The sequence below is a fragment of the Zosterops lateralis genome (genome assembly GCF_965231275.1).
Source record: "Zosterops lateralis genome assembly, chromosome: 22".
NCBI classification, from domain to species: Eukaryota; Metazoa; Chordata; class Aves; order Passeriformes; family Zosteropidae; genus Zosterops; species Zosterops lateralis.
In genome coordinates, this window is record NC_139782.1 from 3,101,380 (window position 1) to 3,120,193 (window position 18,814).

General features: G+C 37.7%; 1 protein-coding gene across 3 annotated transcripts in view; it reads left to right on the forward strand.

Annotated features, from left to right (window-relative positions):
* VPS13D (vacuolar protein sorting 13 homolog D) overlaps window positions 1-18,814 on the forward strand; it is a 94,832-nt gene that overhangs the window by 19,133 nt on the left and 56,885 nt on the right. Inside the window, exons 24-42 of one of the 3 annotated variants that reach the window (XM_083876855.1) lie at window positions 922-1,104; window positions 3,837-4,056; window positions 4,523-4,733; window positions 4,864-5,035; window positions 5,495-5,607; window positions 6,145-6,354; window positions 8,313-8,578; window positions 8,748-8,881; window positions 9,163-9,318; window positions 9,854-10,076; window positions 10,434-10,508; window positions 11,213-11,419; window positions 11,868-11,957; window positions 12,976-13,116; window positions 14,294-14,416; window positions 15,058-15,132; window positions 17,364-17,469; window positions 17,794-17,946; window positions 18,534-18,669. In XM_083876855.1, the coding sequence (XP_083732981.1) occupies window positions 922-1,104; window positions 3,837-4,056; window positions 4,523-4,733; window positions 4,864-5,035; window positions 5,495-5,607; window positions 6,145-6,354; window positions 8,313-8,578; window positions 8,748-8,881; window positions 9,163-9,318; window positions 9,854-10,076; window positions 10,434-10,508; window positions 11,213-11,419; window positions 11,868-11,957; window positions 12,976-13,116; window positions 14,294-14,416; window positions 15,058-15,132; window positions 17,364-17,469; window positions 17,794-17,946; window positions 18,534-18,669 (2,994 nt within the window). The remainder of the gene's footprint in view (window positions 1-921; window positions 1,105-3,836; window positions 4,057-4,522; window positions 4,734-4,863; window positions 5,036-5,494; window positions 5,608-6,144; window positions 6,355-8,312; window positions 8,579-8,747; window positions 8,882-9,162; window positions 9,319-9,853; window positions 10,077-10,433; window positions 10,509-11,212; window positions 11,420-11,867; window positions 11,958-12,975; window positions 13,117-14,293; window positions 14,417-15,057; window positions 15,133-17,363; window positions 17,470-17,793; window positions 17,947-18,533; window positions 18,670-18,814) is intronic. The other 2 variants (XM_083876856.1, XM_083876857.1) reach the window with 2 other exon arrangements.

Consider the following 18,814-nt stretch of genomic DNA (forward strand, 5'->3'; position numbering starts at 1 on the left):
GGTTTTAGAGTTTTGGTGTTGGCAGAGATTTCTCAGGCTCATCTTGTAATCAAGAGACCTTAATTAGGACCGTTCTGTTGCTATTTGAAAGTGCAGAATACTAAATTTGCATATTCCTTAAAACTTCAGCACCTGGTTTCTGCAGGATGCACTGGACAGAAAGGGTCCCGGTGTTACCTTGTCTTATTCTCCACTGTTCACCAGGAATTAATACCTGAATTAATTCTGTTCCACTCAGGTGTATGCCTCTGATTCAGTTTGATGGCTGGTAGGCTGAGAAAATCAGAACTGCATGGTAGAGTGTATGAATATAGAGTTTGTAGAGCAAGATAGAGTATATCAATATAGAGTGTATAGGGCATGATAGAGTGTTTCAATAATCAGGGCAGCACAACCTAATGTGGAATTAATATAGTCAGTAGTATTCTTTTAATAGAAGCTTCTCATAATTGAAGGAAAGACAGTGAATGCTTGAATATTAAAATGCTTCATTGTGTATCAGGTGGGAAGTTTGAATCTGATTTTGAAACATCTTCTAAATGATGAGGCTTTGCTTTTTGCAAATAATTTTTCTTAAGTAATTTGTTGTGTAGTGATCTGAGTAGTGTCTATTCTGCCTCTTAATTCAGGGGTGAAAGGGTGTGTCACTCCTGAGTGCTGCGTCTCTTCCACAGGTTTTTCCTATTTGTATCATAATACTTTTTAAATGAGCCTTTATTCTCTGCCTAAAACAAGAGTTTGAGGAGTTTCAGTTGGTTGCTCTGTTGTTGGTTTGTTTTTTTTTTTTGTATAAACTCTGACCATATCTTAATATTGTAAATCAAGGGGTAATCCTGAATTCAGTACTAATCAGTGGGAAATAATCACCTGCTTCCTGCAGTTTTTGTAATTATTTTTTAAACATATTTTTGCTCTTTCCAGGTGAGAGATAAAGCCCAGCGAGCTTCCCGAGTTCTTCTTGATATTGAGGCTGGGGCTCCTGTTCTGCTGATACCTGAGAGCTCCAAGTCCAACAGTCTCATTGTAGCTAATCTGGGAAAACTGAAAGTGAAGAACAGATTCCTGTTTGCAGGGATGCCGGGTACCTTTTCATTAAAGAACAAGGTAGAAACATTACTTCTTAATTTAACTACTTAAATTTAACTTAATTTAACTACTGCTTGTAGTTTTGCTAGTTCTTGTGCCTTTTATTTCTAAATCAAAATTGTAAATAATTTTTACATTTTACTTTATATATTTAGTTTATTATACTTTACTTATTTTTATATTTACTATATTTATATTTATAGATTTACTATATTTATATTTACTTTACTAGACATTATAGTTCTAGTAGTGAGAGTCTGTGCCAGTGTGCTGGCAGATCTTATAGATTTGCCTTGCTGCTGATGGTGCTGTGCTGCCCTTCCTGCCTTGAGCTTCCTGTCTGAGGCTTTGGGGCAGATGGGAGACTGAGCTGAGTGTTTTGGGAGAACAGAGGGAATGAAGGAGGCTGAACTCATTCTAGCTGCTCTGTGAGGAAGCAGGACCCAACCAGGTGCACACCTGAACGTGGGACCACGATGGGCTTTCAGCTCACCCTGTTTGGGTACTCCAGCTGTTCACCACTCCAAATTTCCATAGTGTGAATAGCAGAAAGAGGGCTCTGTGTTGGCTGAGACTTGCTCTAACACACTGGAGAGCAGAATTGGGTTCATTTTTTTTTCTGCTCTCAGTGAAACTGAGTGTGTGGAGTTGCTTTGATGAGGTGAAACCCTAGGAAAGGTTTCCTGTGTCTGTACATGTGGCCAAGAACAGGACAGGAGTGTCTGGTGCTGCTCTTGAGAGATGCAGCCACAAAATTTGGGGTAAGGAAGATCCATTTTGAATGGCTTTCTGTATCAAACCCATTCATCAAAGCAGGGAGTTGTCTGGGTTAGACACCACCCCTAATGCCATTTTGAAGGGATTAGAAGTTAGATGGACTAAATTGCCACATGGATTTGTGATGTGTCTTTTGCCTTCAGCTGGTTGGTTTCTCCCTGTGTCTTTGCTGTCAGGAAATAGTGGACTGTGATGTTGGGTTGTTTCCTGTACTGTAGTGTGCTGATACAAGTACTGGTTTGTAAGCAGTAGACTCCTAAATTAACATTATAAGTTAAAGAAAGTGTGCAAAATAATTTTATTTCAGCCTAAAAACACTATGTTATGTAGCACTGTAAAAATATAGGTGTTTGGAATGGGATTAGGTGGGGTTTGGCTTTTTTTTTGTTGGTTTTGTTTTCATTTTTCCTGTCCTATGTTTATTTTTGAGGATCGGATTTTACAAGGCAATGCATACAAGGATCCTGTTTTATTTGAGGTATTTCACATCTTTATAGCAGTGTTCAGGTGCTCCTCATTCATTCTATAAAAAAGGAAATATTCTTCTGGAATTTAGCACTTAAAAAAGCTACTTCATTTATTAAAAATAATGTTTCTATTCTAAAGGTTTTGCTGAATTCTATAAGAATTGAATGTCAAGTTTTTGTGGTGTGCTCTGTATGCATGTCTGAGGAGCTGCTAATTTGGATTTAATTGCATAAATTCATAGATTTATAGATGATGTGATGATTTTCCTTTGCATGTACTTTTCAGTCTTTTCTTTACAGTATGAAGTTAAATGTTAATGTCCTCAAATGTTTTTCCTTAAAATCCTTGATTGTCGTTATAATTAATTTTTCCAATTTTTTCTAGTATTTAAAAACCGTGGAAGTCAAGAAAATATTAACAATTAAAACCAGAAAGGGAAGTTTATGGTAGGGATTGATGCGACATCAGAAACTGGATACAGAAGGAAGATGGAAAATGATAGTAACAATACAGGAGTGAGGGAAAAGTGAGCAATCTTGGAGTAAGGGCTGAGTAGATCATTAAAGATGATTGTTGCCTGCATGTGGGACACGAGGTCAATTAATGGAAATGCTTGACAGATTAATCCCAAAATTGGCTTTGGAGTATAAAGGTGGTGTGTAAACCCCTCCCACCAGACAAATCACAGAGTGGTTGGGGCCATTCCATGACAGAAGGTTGTCAGATTGGTGAAGCAGGATTTTTGGGAAAAGAAATTTCTAATGCTGATATGACTCCTTTTGTAGTGAATTTTGCAGGGCTTTGATGCAAGACAGCTCATGGATTTCTACTGGATATGTAGTGGTGGGGAGATGTGTAGAATGTTTTACATCAATATAAATGAGCTTTTCTTTTTTTGCCTGTGAGGAATTAACCACTAAGTGTAGGGATTTATCCAGCCTTAAACTGCAGGGGAATTTTGGGACACATTTTGGTGTGACAACTGAAATATTTAAAGTGCATAAAATGTGCATGTGTGGAAGTGTTAGTTCACAGATTGTAATAAAAGATAAAGTTGCTGACGTGATCTTGCAGAAATAATGGCATATGTTTTTTCCATCACCTGAAAAACAGCTTTAAATATTTAAAAGTCTTTATTTGGCAAAAATGTTTAATATCACGACAGTCTTACCCCTCCATTTTGGTATTAATTTCATTTACATGAGAGTTTTTTGGTTTTATGCAAAACCTTCTGCTTTTGAATTAGTCTCATTGAAAAGAATCTGCAGCTCTTTGAGAAATATTCTCAAAATATTTGAGAAAATATTCTCATCTGCTTTTAAGGCTACAGGAGAAAAGTTTGGCCATTTTTCTACAGCAGAAGATACTGGCATTCCAATAACATACTCTCTATAGCAGAAGATACTGGCATTTCTAGTGATTTGTTGCAGCTTGGGCCTTGGTGCATTGGTTCCTTAGAATTTAAATTAAAAATCTGATGTTAATTACAAAATTTCTTTCATTAGCAGGATTCAGTTCAATTTTCCTCTCCTATGGGAACCCCAAAGCACAGCATGAAGAAAACAAGTGCTGATGAGTCCAAAATAGCAATGGAAGGATTGGTCATGAAAAAATCATCAGGAACAAACATTTCTAGGCTGAAGAGTGAGCCTGCAGTGAGCACCTCGAGCAAGCAGCAAGGGCAGCCATTGAAGCTGCCAGTTGTCCCAAACCCTGAGAGCCCAGGTATGTGACAGCAGCAGGAACCCCATGGAGCTTCTTTTGCCTTGTGAAATAGTGCAGTGACATATTGCTTTTATCTTGTGTGACACTGAAAATGTATGAGGCTCTGAGTCTGAAGACTGTAGAGTGGAGAAGAAATGACTTCTGAGCTTTAAGGCTGATTTTTGCAGCTTAAAGAAATAGGGAGTTGTAGTTCAGTTTCTGGAAGAACAGTCTTGCAAATTGGGTGTGTTTTGAAATGTATGTTGCACACATACAGGGAGTGTACTTGGATTCCTAATTAAGAATTTATGTTTACCTGTGAATGAGCTTGGTATCTGGTAATTACAGATATTGATGAACATGAATAAAAAAAATAAAGTGGAATAAAATCAAAACTAAATTAAATTTCTTTTAAAAAGTAGGTTGCATTAGTTTTGCACAGATTCTGTTTTTCTTCCTTAATGTGTTATCTCCTGTGTACTTGCAGAGGATCACATCTGCCTCTTAGACTGCATTGTGGTTGATCTGCAGGACATGGACATCTTTGCTGCTGAAAGATACCAGAGAGAGTATTCCAAGGCTGTGGAAGACACCAGTGCAGATTTGAGCTTTCCATCCTACTTGGTGAGGCAGACAGGAGGGAGCCTGCTGACAGAACCCTTCAGACTGAAGTTAAAAGTGGAGAGAAACTTGGACAAGTGAGTTTAACCAGGGTCACTTCATGCTGTCACCTAGAGCAGTGTTTTGGATGCCTTTTGCTGTATCCTGAGGGTCTTGCCTGCTGTGTTGGAGCTCCTGGAAGTGCTGAGGTTTCCTCTTTTTTTGCAGGGAGCTGAGTCACGCCGTGGCAGACATTTCAATCCACGGCAACCTGTCCTCAGTGCACTGTTCCCTGGACCTGAACAAGTACAAACTGATCCGGGGGCTGCTGGAGAACAACCTCGGCGAGCCCATCGAGGAGTTCATGCGCCCCTATGACCTGCAGGATCCAAGAATTCTTGTAAGAGGATCTTTGTGCAGCTGAAATTCTCTTGAAATGTCTGGAGGGGGTTGTTGATTTTGCTGATGGCAGCAATATTTTAAGGACAAAGGAGCTCTAGACCAGTACTATGAGATGGATTAAGGGTCATTTTCAAGTTAAAGGCCACAGTGTTGTGAAAAAAACATCTCTGGATGTGGCACTTGGTGCCATGGTTTAGTTGAGGTCAGGGTTGGGTTGGACTTGATGATCTTGGAGGTCTCTTCCTACCTAATGATTCTGTGATTCTGTGAAATCATTTCACGTTTCATTTCACATTTCATTTCACATTTCATTTCCCCAGTAATGGTTTATGAAACTCTTTGGAGAAGAAGGACGCCACACAAAAGCTGTTTACATTTTTCTGAAATACAGTTTAATTCAGAAGTGAAAGTTAGGCAGATGCTCTGAAAAAGAATTGTTGGTGTTTTCTACTTTCAGACAGTTTTGAGTGGAGAAGTGTATACTTCCATGTCATTCCTCATTGACATGGTTAATGTGAGCCTGGAACTGATGGATCCAAAGGGAAAAGATGGATGCAGCTCTTTAGCCAGGTATGAATGTTCTTCTCTTACTGAATACCTTATCCTAAATACTATGCTCACATCAAAGATACAGGACAGGGATTGAAATAATATGTGGAATTACAGTTTAGTTGTACTGTGAAATAGAATTTCTTAATTAGAGTCCAAACTGAGAGTTTGAGCTGCTCTGAAGGATGAAGCTGTTCAAATGATATGGTCTGTCTTTCCAGTTATCCTTGAAATAACAGTCCAGTAATGTTTACTTGCCCAAGAGAAATAGTATTTTAGATAAGAAAGCAATATGAGGGAAGGTTAAAAAAGCAGATTTCTGTTATGTTGGCCTGTTGGGGTTCTTTTAATCCAGAAGAGTTTATATCAGTGGAACATACTATTACATTTAGTCCAGATCTATTTTCTATCTCTATGACATGGTACATAATTGTAGTTGTTTTAGAAAATACCTAGATGAAAGATTTCAGCAGTGTGCCATACTTGTGAAATGTGACTCTAAGGAATAAATAAACTGTAAATCTCTTGAGTGTTTTGTTTTGCTTTTTATCCTCCCAGGTTTGATTTTAAGAAATCCAAGTTGCTTTTTGAAAGCTCTTCAAATGGAACAAAGTCTGTAAATCTGGTCTCTCATTCCATGATGGCCTTTGACACTCGTTATGCTGCACAGAAATATGCTACAGGCCCCCCAAATGTCTTCAATTGCATCTTTCAGTCATCAAAGAACACCAGTAGCCCAGGAGCAATCCAGATTGAATTGCATTTCAGGTTGGTAATTTTGGGATTTTTTTCTTTTTAATAGTGACATAATCAGTATTGTCTTGGTTTTAATACACCTGTTATTATTGTAAATAAACTTCGGGGCATTATATTTCAATCTCATGACATTTTTGGGGTGATCCGTGGTGCTTGATAGATTGAAATCTGCAATTATTAATTCTCTGGAAGTTGTTGGATTTTTTTTTTCTTTTTCACTTGTTGCAGTTAATTTTTATTGAATGGCTAATGGATCAGATGAAGGGTTGACCTGTTAAAATCAGTAGTGCTTAAAGCTTGATAAGTCTGGTCTATCACTTGTATGTGTGCATAAAACCAGTTTGTAGAATTTTTAATACAAGATGCACAAAAGCTGTTTCCCAGCAGGTGTCACACATGGTTTTCTGAGAGCATCAAATACAGACAGAAATGGCACCTCTTTCAGAAACAATCTCTGTATTCTCTTCTATGTTCTGTCCTACCCCATTTGTTTTTTCTTACCTGTTTTGATCTAATTTAGTATTGAAATTGAGAATATAAAGTATAATGTCAGTATTTACCTGCATCAGCAGGTAAATTCTTGAGGAATGTTAACTACCAAAAAAGAGGGTGAAGTGAAATGACAAGAGATGCTGCTTTCACTTCTGATCAGATTTTCTGACCAAGCTCAGCTTTCTCACTCTCATATAAGTATGATGCCTTCTGAAACAGTTGCAGGAGTGATGTAGGAAAAAGAAAAATTGTGGGTTATTTTAGTCCAGTAGAAAATTTTGGAGACATTTGTTCCTAAAAACCAGCTAAAGAAACTTGGCAACTGAGAGAAAATTTCTTTTGAAGATTTGAACGTTACATTACGGTTTTAGGTACCTAAAAAATGTGTTTAGAAAGAAGCCAATATTTTAATTTGAATAAAACTAAAATGGGATTTACTAAAAAATACACTCTAAAAAAAGCCCCAGGTGGTTTTCACAGAACTGTTGAGTCAGTAGGCGGCTGGATTAGACACAGTTAGTGAGTTTGCACAGTACAGCCTAATCTGGTTTTATGAGTGAGAGTTTCAGGAATCTTCTTCCCAACTGTTGTGATTTTAAATTTCAGCTGCAGCAGCATGTGGTCTGTTTTTAGTGGTGAGAGCATCCTTGGCAGTAGATGTGAGGGCTGGCAGAACTCAGTGATAGTGTTGTACTGGCTGGTGCCTCTTGAAATATCCTGGAGAGCCAGGGAGGGTTATGGGCTTTTGCTGTTGGAAGCAGCACAGGCAGAGGCTGCTCCCCACTAAGGCATCACAGTTCTTTGGAGATTTTATAGCTCACAGTGTGCTGGATTGAAAATTGTTTCATGGTATTTAACCACTTAGATGATTTTCCGGTTAGCATGATCAAATGGAACTGGTATTCCAGATCATGGAGCCAAACAATTTATCCCTCCTAGCCAGACCCTCAGGATGGGATGCTGGGAGCTCAGGCAGACTGACATTTTTTCTGAATGACAGAGCAGCTTCCTGTGCTGCAAAATGCTGTCAGGGTGTGAGAGGAAATTCATGTTGTACCTCTTATCTAAAAGCCAGGTCTGAGTTTCACATGCAGAATGTTAGGTTTGATATCTAACAGATGTAAAATTATAATAAAAAAAGGTTTTAAAATTTGAGATTGCGAAAATTAATATTGATAATGTAAGTGTGTTAAAAGAGCTTTTATAAATTTCCTGTCATGTGGTTTTTCAATTTATCTCTTGTACCATTATTGCTTAGAATTTGTGCAGATAGGATCTGTTGGGGTTCTGTGGGTACAGCGAATTGTTGAATTTCAACCAGTTTAAATATATATATGTATGTATTTTACTGACACTGTGAACTAAGTGTATCCATATAAAATGCCATATAATTCTTAGTAGATACTGATAGTCTTCAGCATGATTTTAAATATCTGCAGGTTATAAAGTTCACCTGTGTGCATCTCTCTTCTTTAAAGGTCTACTAAGGATTCCTCCAGTTTCACAGTTGTTCTGAACAATCTCCGTGTGTTCCTGATATTTGACTGGCTGTTACTGGTTCATGACTTTTTATATACTCCTCGAGATACCAAAAAGTGGGAAAATCCCCATTCATCCAGGCAGAGAACCTGCATCAGTGACACAACTGTTGTTCCCAAAACTGTGAAAAGTGGAGTAGTTACCAAACGTTCCTCACTCCCTGTGACAGCAGAAAAGCAGCTGGAGGTCAAGGTTAATGTGACAGGTAAATGTGCTCTTCTCTGCTGCTTTTGTAGTTTTTCTCATTAAAAGCTGTCTGCTGGTTTAAAACCAGGTCCATTAAAGTAAATCAAGAAATCTGCTGCAAACACCTAAAGTACTTTAATGATATTTCCAACTGCCCTGTTAGTTACTTGTCCTTTTTTTTGGTCAAGGAACTGAATTTGTGGTTGTTGAGGACATGTCCTGCTTCGATACCAGCGCAATTATTCTGAAGGGAACAACAGTTCTCACTTACAAGCCCAAGTTGTTGGATCGTCCTTTCTCTGGCAGTTTGTATGGCATTGAGGTAAGAAAAATAAATTTGCTTCTATGTAACATCTAAAATTAGAGGAATTAGTGAAGATACTTTACTATAAATATATATACAAAAGGAATAGTCCACAGATGCTTTTTGAAATTTGTTGGTTTCTCATCAAATGCTCTCATTTTACAGCAGTTTTGAGAATAGTTTTGTATTGTTTCTCTTGAAACATTGTAAGACTTGACCGTAGCCTCAAAATATTGCTAGTTCTTGCAAGGCCTGTTTTCTCAGTTCATAATTTTTTAAAAATAATTTGCAATTTTTAGGTGTTTTCATGCCGGTTAGGAAACGAGCAGGAGACTGCACTGTCAATTATTGATCCAGTACAGATTCATATGGAACTTATTGGGAATTCTTCCTACCCAAGTGGTTCAGGGCTGCTGGATGCTTTCAATAGTGAAGATTTTCCTCCTATTCTAGAGGTAATATTAAAGACCTGAATAAAACTGTATGCAGTAGAGAATACTAGCAGAGATATTTTTATGCCCAAGGATTCAATAGAAGACTTTCAAATGAAAGAAGCAGGCAGAAAATGCTCTTAGTGGTAATGAAAGAGTGATTTATGGGATATATTACAGAGATTTATAGTGGGGGAAGGAAATGGGCTGATTATGTAGGCTGATGGTGTTAGATAGTTACTAATATCTGAAAGAAAAAGGTATTTTTCTATATTTTCTGTTTCCTAATTGTTAGGACATATTAGAGGGCAATTTAAAGATTTTTTTTTACCATTATATCAGAGTAAAACTTCTTTTCCCTGAGATGTAATGGTTTTGGTTGTTGGTAAATAATAAAAAGTTTGACAATTTTATTATTGGGTCTTTAAAACAGCATAGTGATCAGATTGTAACACTAAATTTTGTCTTCCTTTGTGAAGAGCTTTACTAATATCCAAAGTATTTAAGAAAAAGATGTAGAAAAAGGCAAGTGAATCTTATATTCTAATTTTTCACTTAGATTCAGTTGCAAGCACTGGATATCAGACTGTCCTACAATGATGTTCAGCTCTTCCTGGCAATTGCAAAGTCAATTCCCCAACAGACAGGTGCAGCTCTGCCCGACTCGGCTGCCTCGGGTGCTGGGAATGCTGCTGATCCCTCCAGTTCAGCCTTGGGGAGTGAGACCTCCCTGGCACATGAAACCAGAGATGGATCCAAACATGTGCTGGATCCTGTTCTTGGTATGTTTTTCACTGTGGGAGTGAAGCCATTTTTTATATCTAAAGAAGGTTTCTACAAAGGGAAGCTAATCTATATGCTTAACACAAAAGATGTTGGTATCTTCATGGTGTAAGATTTTTTTTGGTTAGAACTACCTGATAAAAGAGTGTAAGACCCTTTCTTGGTTAGAACTACCTAATGCACTGTCCTGATGATACTACAAAAATGTAAAAGCAGAGCAGAATTATGTGCTTTTGCTACAGATGCAATCTTAAACAAACAAACCTGCATTTTTCATACAGATGTATCTTGATTTTATAAATGAAAACAAGTAGATAGCTGTCAAGGATTCATGCTTGGTTAACTGTTAATTGCAGAGGTCCAGCTGGCTCGCCTCCAGGAGCTGGGATTCAGTATGGAGGATTGTCGTAAAGCTCTTTTGATCTGCCAAGGTAACACCACATATTCTTAGCAGGGGTTTGCACATTGTTCTTATTACCTTAATTGCAATTAAATAAAGCCTTTAGACTGTCAGGTGGTGATGCACAGGCACTGTTTCCTTCTTTAGAACATCTTTGGCTCTGTGCTGGCCTGTAGTCTTAAACATTCTTCTTCCTGTTGTGCTACTGTGTAAAATCTACCCCCCAAGGATTCTTTCTGCCCTTTGAGATGTCATGTGTGGAGTGCTTGAGTGTATTTTTGTTTGGGAGATTTTTTGTGTTTAGGTTGGTAATTTTTATGGTGCACCAATTTATTGCTGTTGCACATCTCTTCCTCTTAAGAGCATGTTCTCCTCTCTCCCTTTTAAAATCATATTCCTCTAGTTCTACATGCAGTACATGAAAAGTTTCAAGACAAAACTTGAACAGATGTGATTGTTTTTTCCTTCAGCACTATCATGCTTCCCACTTTACCTATAGGCATGTATAATGTTATACATTTTTATTACATTTGCCAACTTCAAAACACATTTCTTACTCTTGGGATATACCAATGTCTTTAAAATCTTCTGAAATTTATGTTACAAAATAGAGCATATTCAAGATACTGCTGAGAAGATTTTCTTAAGAGAGGGGGTATTAGTTTGCCTCTGTATGATTTTTGCTAAGTACATGTCTTTGAGAAAGTAGGTGATGTTTGTTTGCTTTTATCTAAGGTGACTTGAAAAAAGCAGCAAGTTGGTTGTTTAAGAATGCTGAACCTCTGAAATCAGTTTCCCAGACCTCTTCTGGTCGAGATAGCCAGGGGATTGTGCCTTTCCAGTTTATCTCAGGTGTGGAAATAAAAGCAGAAAGTGTCTGCATCTGCTTTATAGATGACTGCATGGACTGTGATGTTCCCCTGGCTGAATTGACCTTTTCACGTGAGTATCTGTTCCTGCCTTGGCATAAAATGACTGTCAGTTCTTTGTGTGTTCAGCATCATTCTCTTGTTTGTCAGGACTTGTCAAATTTCAACTGACAGTGTCTTCTTGGTGGTGGTGGTGTGGGATATTGGGGGTTCCTTTTCCTTTATTTCTGTGTTAAGTTTTGGTTTTAAGAAATTACAGTCCTTGTAGGGTTAAGATTCTGGTTTCCCCTTTTTACATCATGTAACAAATGGAATGTGTCCTGGGTAGAGCCCTAGGGAGGCTCTGTATTGTAAGGTGTGGCTATCTGCAAATGTTATTTGAAGACTATTATGATAGGCTTTTTGTACCATTTCAGTTTAAAAGACAAGACAAAACCTTCCATTGCTTACTTAACAATTCACAAAACCAGGAAGCTTGATTGTTTTGCATTAGTTTAAATTTCACTGTTTTTTCCTCACAGGTTTGAATTTTCTCCAACATTTGAGAACCAGCCCTGAAGGCTATGCTCATTTTACCCTCTCTGGCGATTATTACAACCGTGAGCTTTCAGGTGAAATATCCAGGGGGTTGTTGTTTTCTTATTTAAGTTTAGGAAACAGCCTTTCCTACTACAGCAGCCTGAAGTTCACCCACAGGGAAATGCCTCTAAGGGAATAGGGAAAGGTTGACTTCTGGGACTGTGTATGTGTGAGACAGTGTGATCCTAGACAAGATATCCTGATCTGAGATCATTTGGAGGGATGTGGAAAGTGGAGATTTTGCTGATAGGAAAGTGGCACTCGAGTTTTCAAATGGAATTGTATAAAAAGGTTATCCAGCAAAATAACAGTTTTATAACAAGCTGTCTCTGCATTCTTTTCTCTTTAATTGTTTGGTGCATTCAGTTTATTTCATATTTCAGGAAGGAAAAGCATGTGAGGGCAGATGTTTTGGCTAAAGATAAAGGATTAACATAAGAAGTCCATCACAATTTATGTTTTAGATACAAAAAAGCAAATTAGGCCTCAATACAGGCCAGATACTGACAAAAGAAGTAATCTGGTTGTGTGGGATTTTTTAACTTAGAAACTAAATTTTCTGTTACATTACTGGTGACAAGCACCCAGGAATTATCTGTCAATAACAAGGTAATTTTGTTGGTTTTAAAAGATACTTTGTTTTTAAAAATACAAAAATAGGGTGGTTTTTTTAATAGCTTCTAGACCATTATCTTTTGAGATGCTAATAATAGCCAGCTTAACGTATGTGTGAAAATCATTGTCAAAACTATTTGAGAGAGTTTAATTCCAGCTGGTTTAAATATAAAGCTCTTACTGCTTTCTAGTCCTTTAATAAGAACTAAGATATTTCTGCAGCACCTTACATATACATGGTCTGAATGGAGAAACTGGACCAAATATGTATTAGATATTAAATTAAATTCATAAGCTTGCAACTTCATCCTGAAGAAGTATTAAAGATTAAAAGTAAAGGATCTAATTATGGAAGATTCATTATTAAATATGTGCAGAGCACTCCAGTGTGGCCTCCAGGTGTGTGGCAGAGGTGATGGTTTGTGTTTCTCTCAGGTTGGGAGCCCTTCATTGAGCCGTGGCCGTGCTCAGTGTCCTGGCAACAACAACCTTGGAGCCGCCTGCACCCTCCCCGCCTGAAGCTGGAAGTGAAGGCCAAACCACGGCTGGATATAAACATCACCTCTGTTCTCATAGGTATGTGGGAATATTCCCTGAGAACAGCACTCCACAGTCTGGTTTTCACTGCTGTGAAAGTTTTAATTAGACAGCTCTAATTAAAGTGCTGCTGATGTCCCGTGGAGGGAGCAGGATTGCCCCAAGTCCCTCCACACTTTCCAGGTGTGTGTTCAGGCAGCTTATGTTCTATCAGATGTTGTGAAAGTGTAAAGACATGAGCTGCATATGTTAGAGGTTAGTAGGAATTCCTTCTCTGGTCATATGAATTCTATCAAATTTGTGTGTTATTGGAAATTTATTTTTAATCAGAAACAGGCTTTCATATAAAGCTTTCTGTACTTCACAGGGCTTAAAAATATTTTGATAAGCTCATTGTTTTTCAGTACATTGACAGGTGTAGTGGGGAGCTACTCATTTCAGTTCTTTGGTCTCTGAGCACCTGAGCTGTCAATTCCCACCTCTGGAAATCAAAGTATTTTGTTCATCATCATTAAATCCAATTTCCACAACTTCTGCATTGTGGAGCTCTAATTGTGTGCCTTTCCCAGGAATATTGTTGCTCATTCAGAATTATTTGGTGGGCACAATATAAAAAATGCCAGCAGCTGAACTTGTAAATGTAACAGAAAAGCCTTCCTTGGTCCTTTCTCCCCTCAAGGAGAACCTCAGGGTTTGGCAGAAAGAGGGGAAGCCAAGGTGCCAGGAGGAGAAGGCAATCAGTGATTCCAAGATGATGTCTTTTAAAAGCAGTGATAATAAGTGGTAAAACTGGTTTGTGATTAATACTGTGCCAGAGGACTCAATTGTTGTCTTGATATTTATGCAGGAATGTGCATGTGCCTCTTAAAAAGAAGCAAACCCCAAAACCCCTAGGAAGTACTTCTAACATGAAAATATTTAAGGTTAATTGCCTCTGCAGGGAGAGCTCTTAGATTGACAAAGGAGTATCTTAAGAACATGAATTCCACTGGAAGTTTTTTATCTTGGGGATATATATTTTTTTAAGACACTGCTGTGATTTTATGAGCTGTTGTTTGTCTTTAACTTATGTAAGTGACTCACAGAAAAAGCAGTGAAGTGAAACTTCTGCTGTTAAAGTGGAGTAACTTGAGTGTGATGAATTTAACACAGTTTTCAATGACTTTGTTTACTGCCACCTTGAAAACATTGGCTGTCTGTGCTTACATTCCTCTAGAGCAATACACATGTACCAAGCAGTCCTGGATGGAAGATTACTGTAAACAGGACAAAGAAGTGAATGTAATCAGCTCAGAAGACTGGATGGGTTCTTCAGTGGATCCCCCATGTTTTGGGCAGAGTATGTTAGTCATTAATCACACTTTATTTGAAACAGTCCTGACACAAATGGTCATCTGTCTAATGTATTACAAGCATAAGTATTTTGGCTTCACAGAATACAGTGATTTGTTAGAGATGTTTGGCAAAAAAAAAAAAAAAAAAAAAAAAGAAAAAGACAAAAAAGCTGCTTTCTTTTCAATTATGTTCAATTCTTTTAAAACAAAAAGCTTTCTGGCTGCTTGGCTATGAGAAAGAGCTTTACACTGCTAATTCTGCTTCCTTTCTGTCTGCCACTCTCAGTTAATGACTCTCATGTCAAGGGTTAAATCAGAGTCTTGAATTTAGACTGTGTGCAGTTCAGAGAGGATACTTTGCTTTCTGTACCCCAAAGACCTAAATAAATGAGTTTCTGGAAAAAATAGTTTGTGAAATAATCACCTGAGTAATAGCTCTCAATATGTGACAGGTCTTTTCAGTTTATTTTCTCCCAGAGTTCCTTCTGGAAGGAATTTTATCAATTCAAATGCCAGCTTAGTGTAAGCAAATGGGTAGAGACTTAAAATTGCATGATGTATATCTTCCCTTATGCATGCAAGGGAAGATCTACCTGTGCTTGTGTGGATTTTCTTACCTGCTAACTTTGTCTTTCCTGTCTGCCAGGCCTCCCTCTTGTCTACCTTAGAACTAGGAGTACAGCCAGTTTGACTAACCTAGAGCATCAGATCTATGCTAGAGGTACTGTACAGCACACAGACACCAAAAGGTGCTTTTCTTTGGAAGGTTCTTGCACAATAAACACTGTGCTGTATATGGGATTTTCTGGTGGATATTTACAAATAATCAAAACCTAAAAACCCCTCAAGCTAAATAACATAACAGCTACTTTTCTTTTAGTCTGCTAGATTTAGTATTTTACACTGTCATTCTCTGTTTCTCAGGAGGGAATGGAGAAATTTAACCCCATGTAGAAAAATGTCTTTGTAAGGAAGGTTATGTGAATTGTTGACTATTCACTGTCCCTCTTCTAGAGGGACAGTACAGGGAATTAAAAACAACATAATAATATCACAATATTTAATTTATATTCTAAAAATATCCACCATTATGTTCAATATACATATTTATGCCTAATTTAGCATATTTATGTACTTAAAACTTTCAGATGCTTTCAGAAGCACAGGTTGTATTCAGTAGGCCTTAGGAAGTAAAGCATTCCTAATAAATAATTTGTTAATTTGATAATCTATTTGACAGGACAGGTTTTGGGCAAAATCATGCAGTATAAGATTTTTCATTTTTTGGCATTATAGAAGACCAGCAGCACACTTCATAAATACAGAGCCCTCTAGAAAAGTTAATGATTGGGAGGACAGAAAACTTTCTGCAAATCTACATCTGTTTCCTGTTTGAGTGCCATTAGAAATATTTTCTCTTGAGTTTAATAAAAAAAAAAAGAAAATAGAAAATTTTGGATTTATTTTTCTGAAATATTTTTCTGTTTGTTATTTTTCCCCAAAAAATCAAACAAGCAGCAAGACAACTAATATTAATTACTTGACTTTTAGTATGGGTTGCAGCTAAATTACTAAATTAATTATGAAAAAATCCTCCTGGTAAAGATAGTCTTTTTTTATCAGGCAGTAGTCTCAAAACACAACTTTTACATTTCTCTTGAAAATCAGGCCATAGTCCCAAAAATTCTTTTTTAGAAGTCTCCAAAGATAAATTGGCAATAGATTAAACACCAGAGTAAAAGTTCATTTGGCTTCTGGTCTAATTTTGTAGATCCTGGGCTAGCCAAAAAAAATTATATAAAATGAAACTCAACACTAAAACCATGTATTTGCTTTTGGCAAAAATGTGAGTTTTGACTTTCAAAGATTTCATCTTCTTGTTATTTAATTGGAAATATCTTTCTCTGTAAGCTTTAGATCAGATTTAAGTCTCCATGGACAATGTGAGGGTACATAGGGATTTGTTGATCTGACAGAAAATCATCTGTCATGATCAATAACTCCTTCAAAACCTTCCCTGCCCTCCCCACACCACCCCTGCTTGCCTCTGGAAACTTTTTGGAGTGACTTCAGATCGGGTCTGGGGAAGAGATTTCTGTCTCACCTTTTCTTTAAGCAGCTGATTTATTGTGTGTGCCTTCTTTCCCCTCCTCTCATACCAAAGATGTGTGTATTGAGGGAGCACCATTTATCTTCCTTTTAAAGTAAATTACAGGACTTTGACAGGGGTTTTTCTGTGTCCAAACTCAGTAAGTATTTTCACAGATTTCATGCACTGCAGTGTGGAAGATGAGAGTAACACTTGTGTGCCTGTTAGAAATTTGTTCTTGGAAAAAGTTGAACATAGGAGGAGTAATATCTTCTTCTGGTGTTTTGCTGTCCCAGCAGTTTAACAAAACCAGATTGCTTTTGGTTACTCTCATATTATTTTCCATACTTCAGTAGGCTTTATCCTGCATAGGAAAACATTTCTACTTGTTCAGGCTTTGAGAATAAAAGTCCCTTTAAAGGGGATACTGGTTAACCCTGTATTTGTTACATTAAATACAGCATAAATCTTAATTATAAATGAGTGTGTGTTTAGTATTTCATGAGCATTTAGATGTACATAAAAGGTTTCTGATCATGCTTGGGTTTTTAATTAGATTTTCTACTTGTTGGGTGTAACTGAAGGCATAGTATAAGACTTGATATAAAAAAACAAAAGAACATGTAGATTAAGCTCAGTTCCAAGGGAAGGGGTTGATGATGTAGGGGAAGAATGTTTGTTTTGTACCATTTCTTTAGTAGTTACTAATTGTAAAAACTTTGTGGGTAATCTGATGTCCTGTTTCTTTGTTTTTCTTTAGTTAGTGCAGGTTGTGGTTCTCCAGCCATTGTATCTCACCCCACATGAACATCTGATCGATGTTTCTCATGGGCATTCAGACAAGTCTGTGTTCTGTTTTGCAGCTGAAATGAAGACCCCAAAGCGCAGGCAGCCGTTCGTCCCCTTTGCTCTGAGAAATCACACTGGCTGCACTCTCTGGTTTGCCACCCTGACTACAACCCCAACCCGGTAAGGAGCTCTTCAGGGATCACTTCAAACATATTTTTCTGGCTCCTCTGCCATGTCAGCCAAACCCTGTTGTTTTCAGTGCTTTTGTTTTGCAGAGACACGTAGGCAACTCCCAGTTTTACTTAGTTAAGAGCCTCTTCTTTGACACAGAGATTGTTTTATTATTAAACAAAAAAGATTTATTTTCAAGAGACCAAACAGAACGTGGAAACCAGTCAAGTACATTTGTGGTGTGAACGTGTTCACTGCAGGACTGAGGCAGACTGAAAAAGCATTTGCAACTTGCAGTAGTAATTTTGTACAATGCTGTGATTCTCTTCACAGGGCTGCGCTGTCTCACAGTGGGAGTCCAGGTGTTGTTCCTGAGGAAAACGGGACGTTGCTGGGTGATGCCCATAATGTCAGTGAATGGCAGGAGGTTATCACTGGGGAAGAGGTTCCGTTTGAGTTTGAAACCAGAGGGAAACTCAGACACAGGTGAAGGGGCCAGGCCATGAGATGTTCTGACAGTCTCGTATGTGGAGCAGGTTCACAGTTGTAAGGGCACTGGCAGGTGTCACATTAAAAGTGGCTTTCTCTAAAATCCACTGTTACTGTTTAGTTTCTATTTTAAATACTCTTGTATGGAGGGAAATCATCATTTCTCTGGTAAAGCAGCAACTATTGCTGTTGGTGGCAGCTATTCCTATATGTGAGTTGGATCATTATAAGCTTTTAGAAGGACTTGGGGGCCTTGGTTACAAATTAATGTCCTTTATTTTAAAGGGCAGTTGATGCAGTATTGGTTGTTATCAGAGATAAGAACTAAAGCTTGTTAACAAATATGTAGCTCAGTTTTATTTTTGCAACCTATCTATGTGTCTTTGTGTTCCTTAGGAAGGGTGGAGTAATTGGACATAAAATCAGGTCCATTTATCCATGAAATGGAAAAACTCTTGAGATTTTATTAATGCTTCAGTGAGATTCTTTTAACAGAATCCAGAGGATGTTTGTGGTTTGAACTGTTTGGTATTTAATCTGTATAATAATGCTTAATAGTAATTTCTTTTGATCTAACCTGATAGGCACACACATGATCTAAGGATTCATCAGTTGCAAGTGAGAGTAAATGGCTGGGAAGAAGTGAGTCCAGTGTCTGTAGACAAAGTTGGAACATATTTCCGATACGCTGCACCAGATAAGAATTCCTCCTCTTCTACTGTAAGTTCTGATTTTGAGTTTTAAAAGAATATGTAAATTAGGAGTAATGATGTCTGCAATGTTGTGATCTAAAAGCATCTGCTGTATGAGATTGTCCTCTCTCCAGTTAGCCTGGATTGGAGCTGCTGGGTTCCTAACTGTGTGA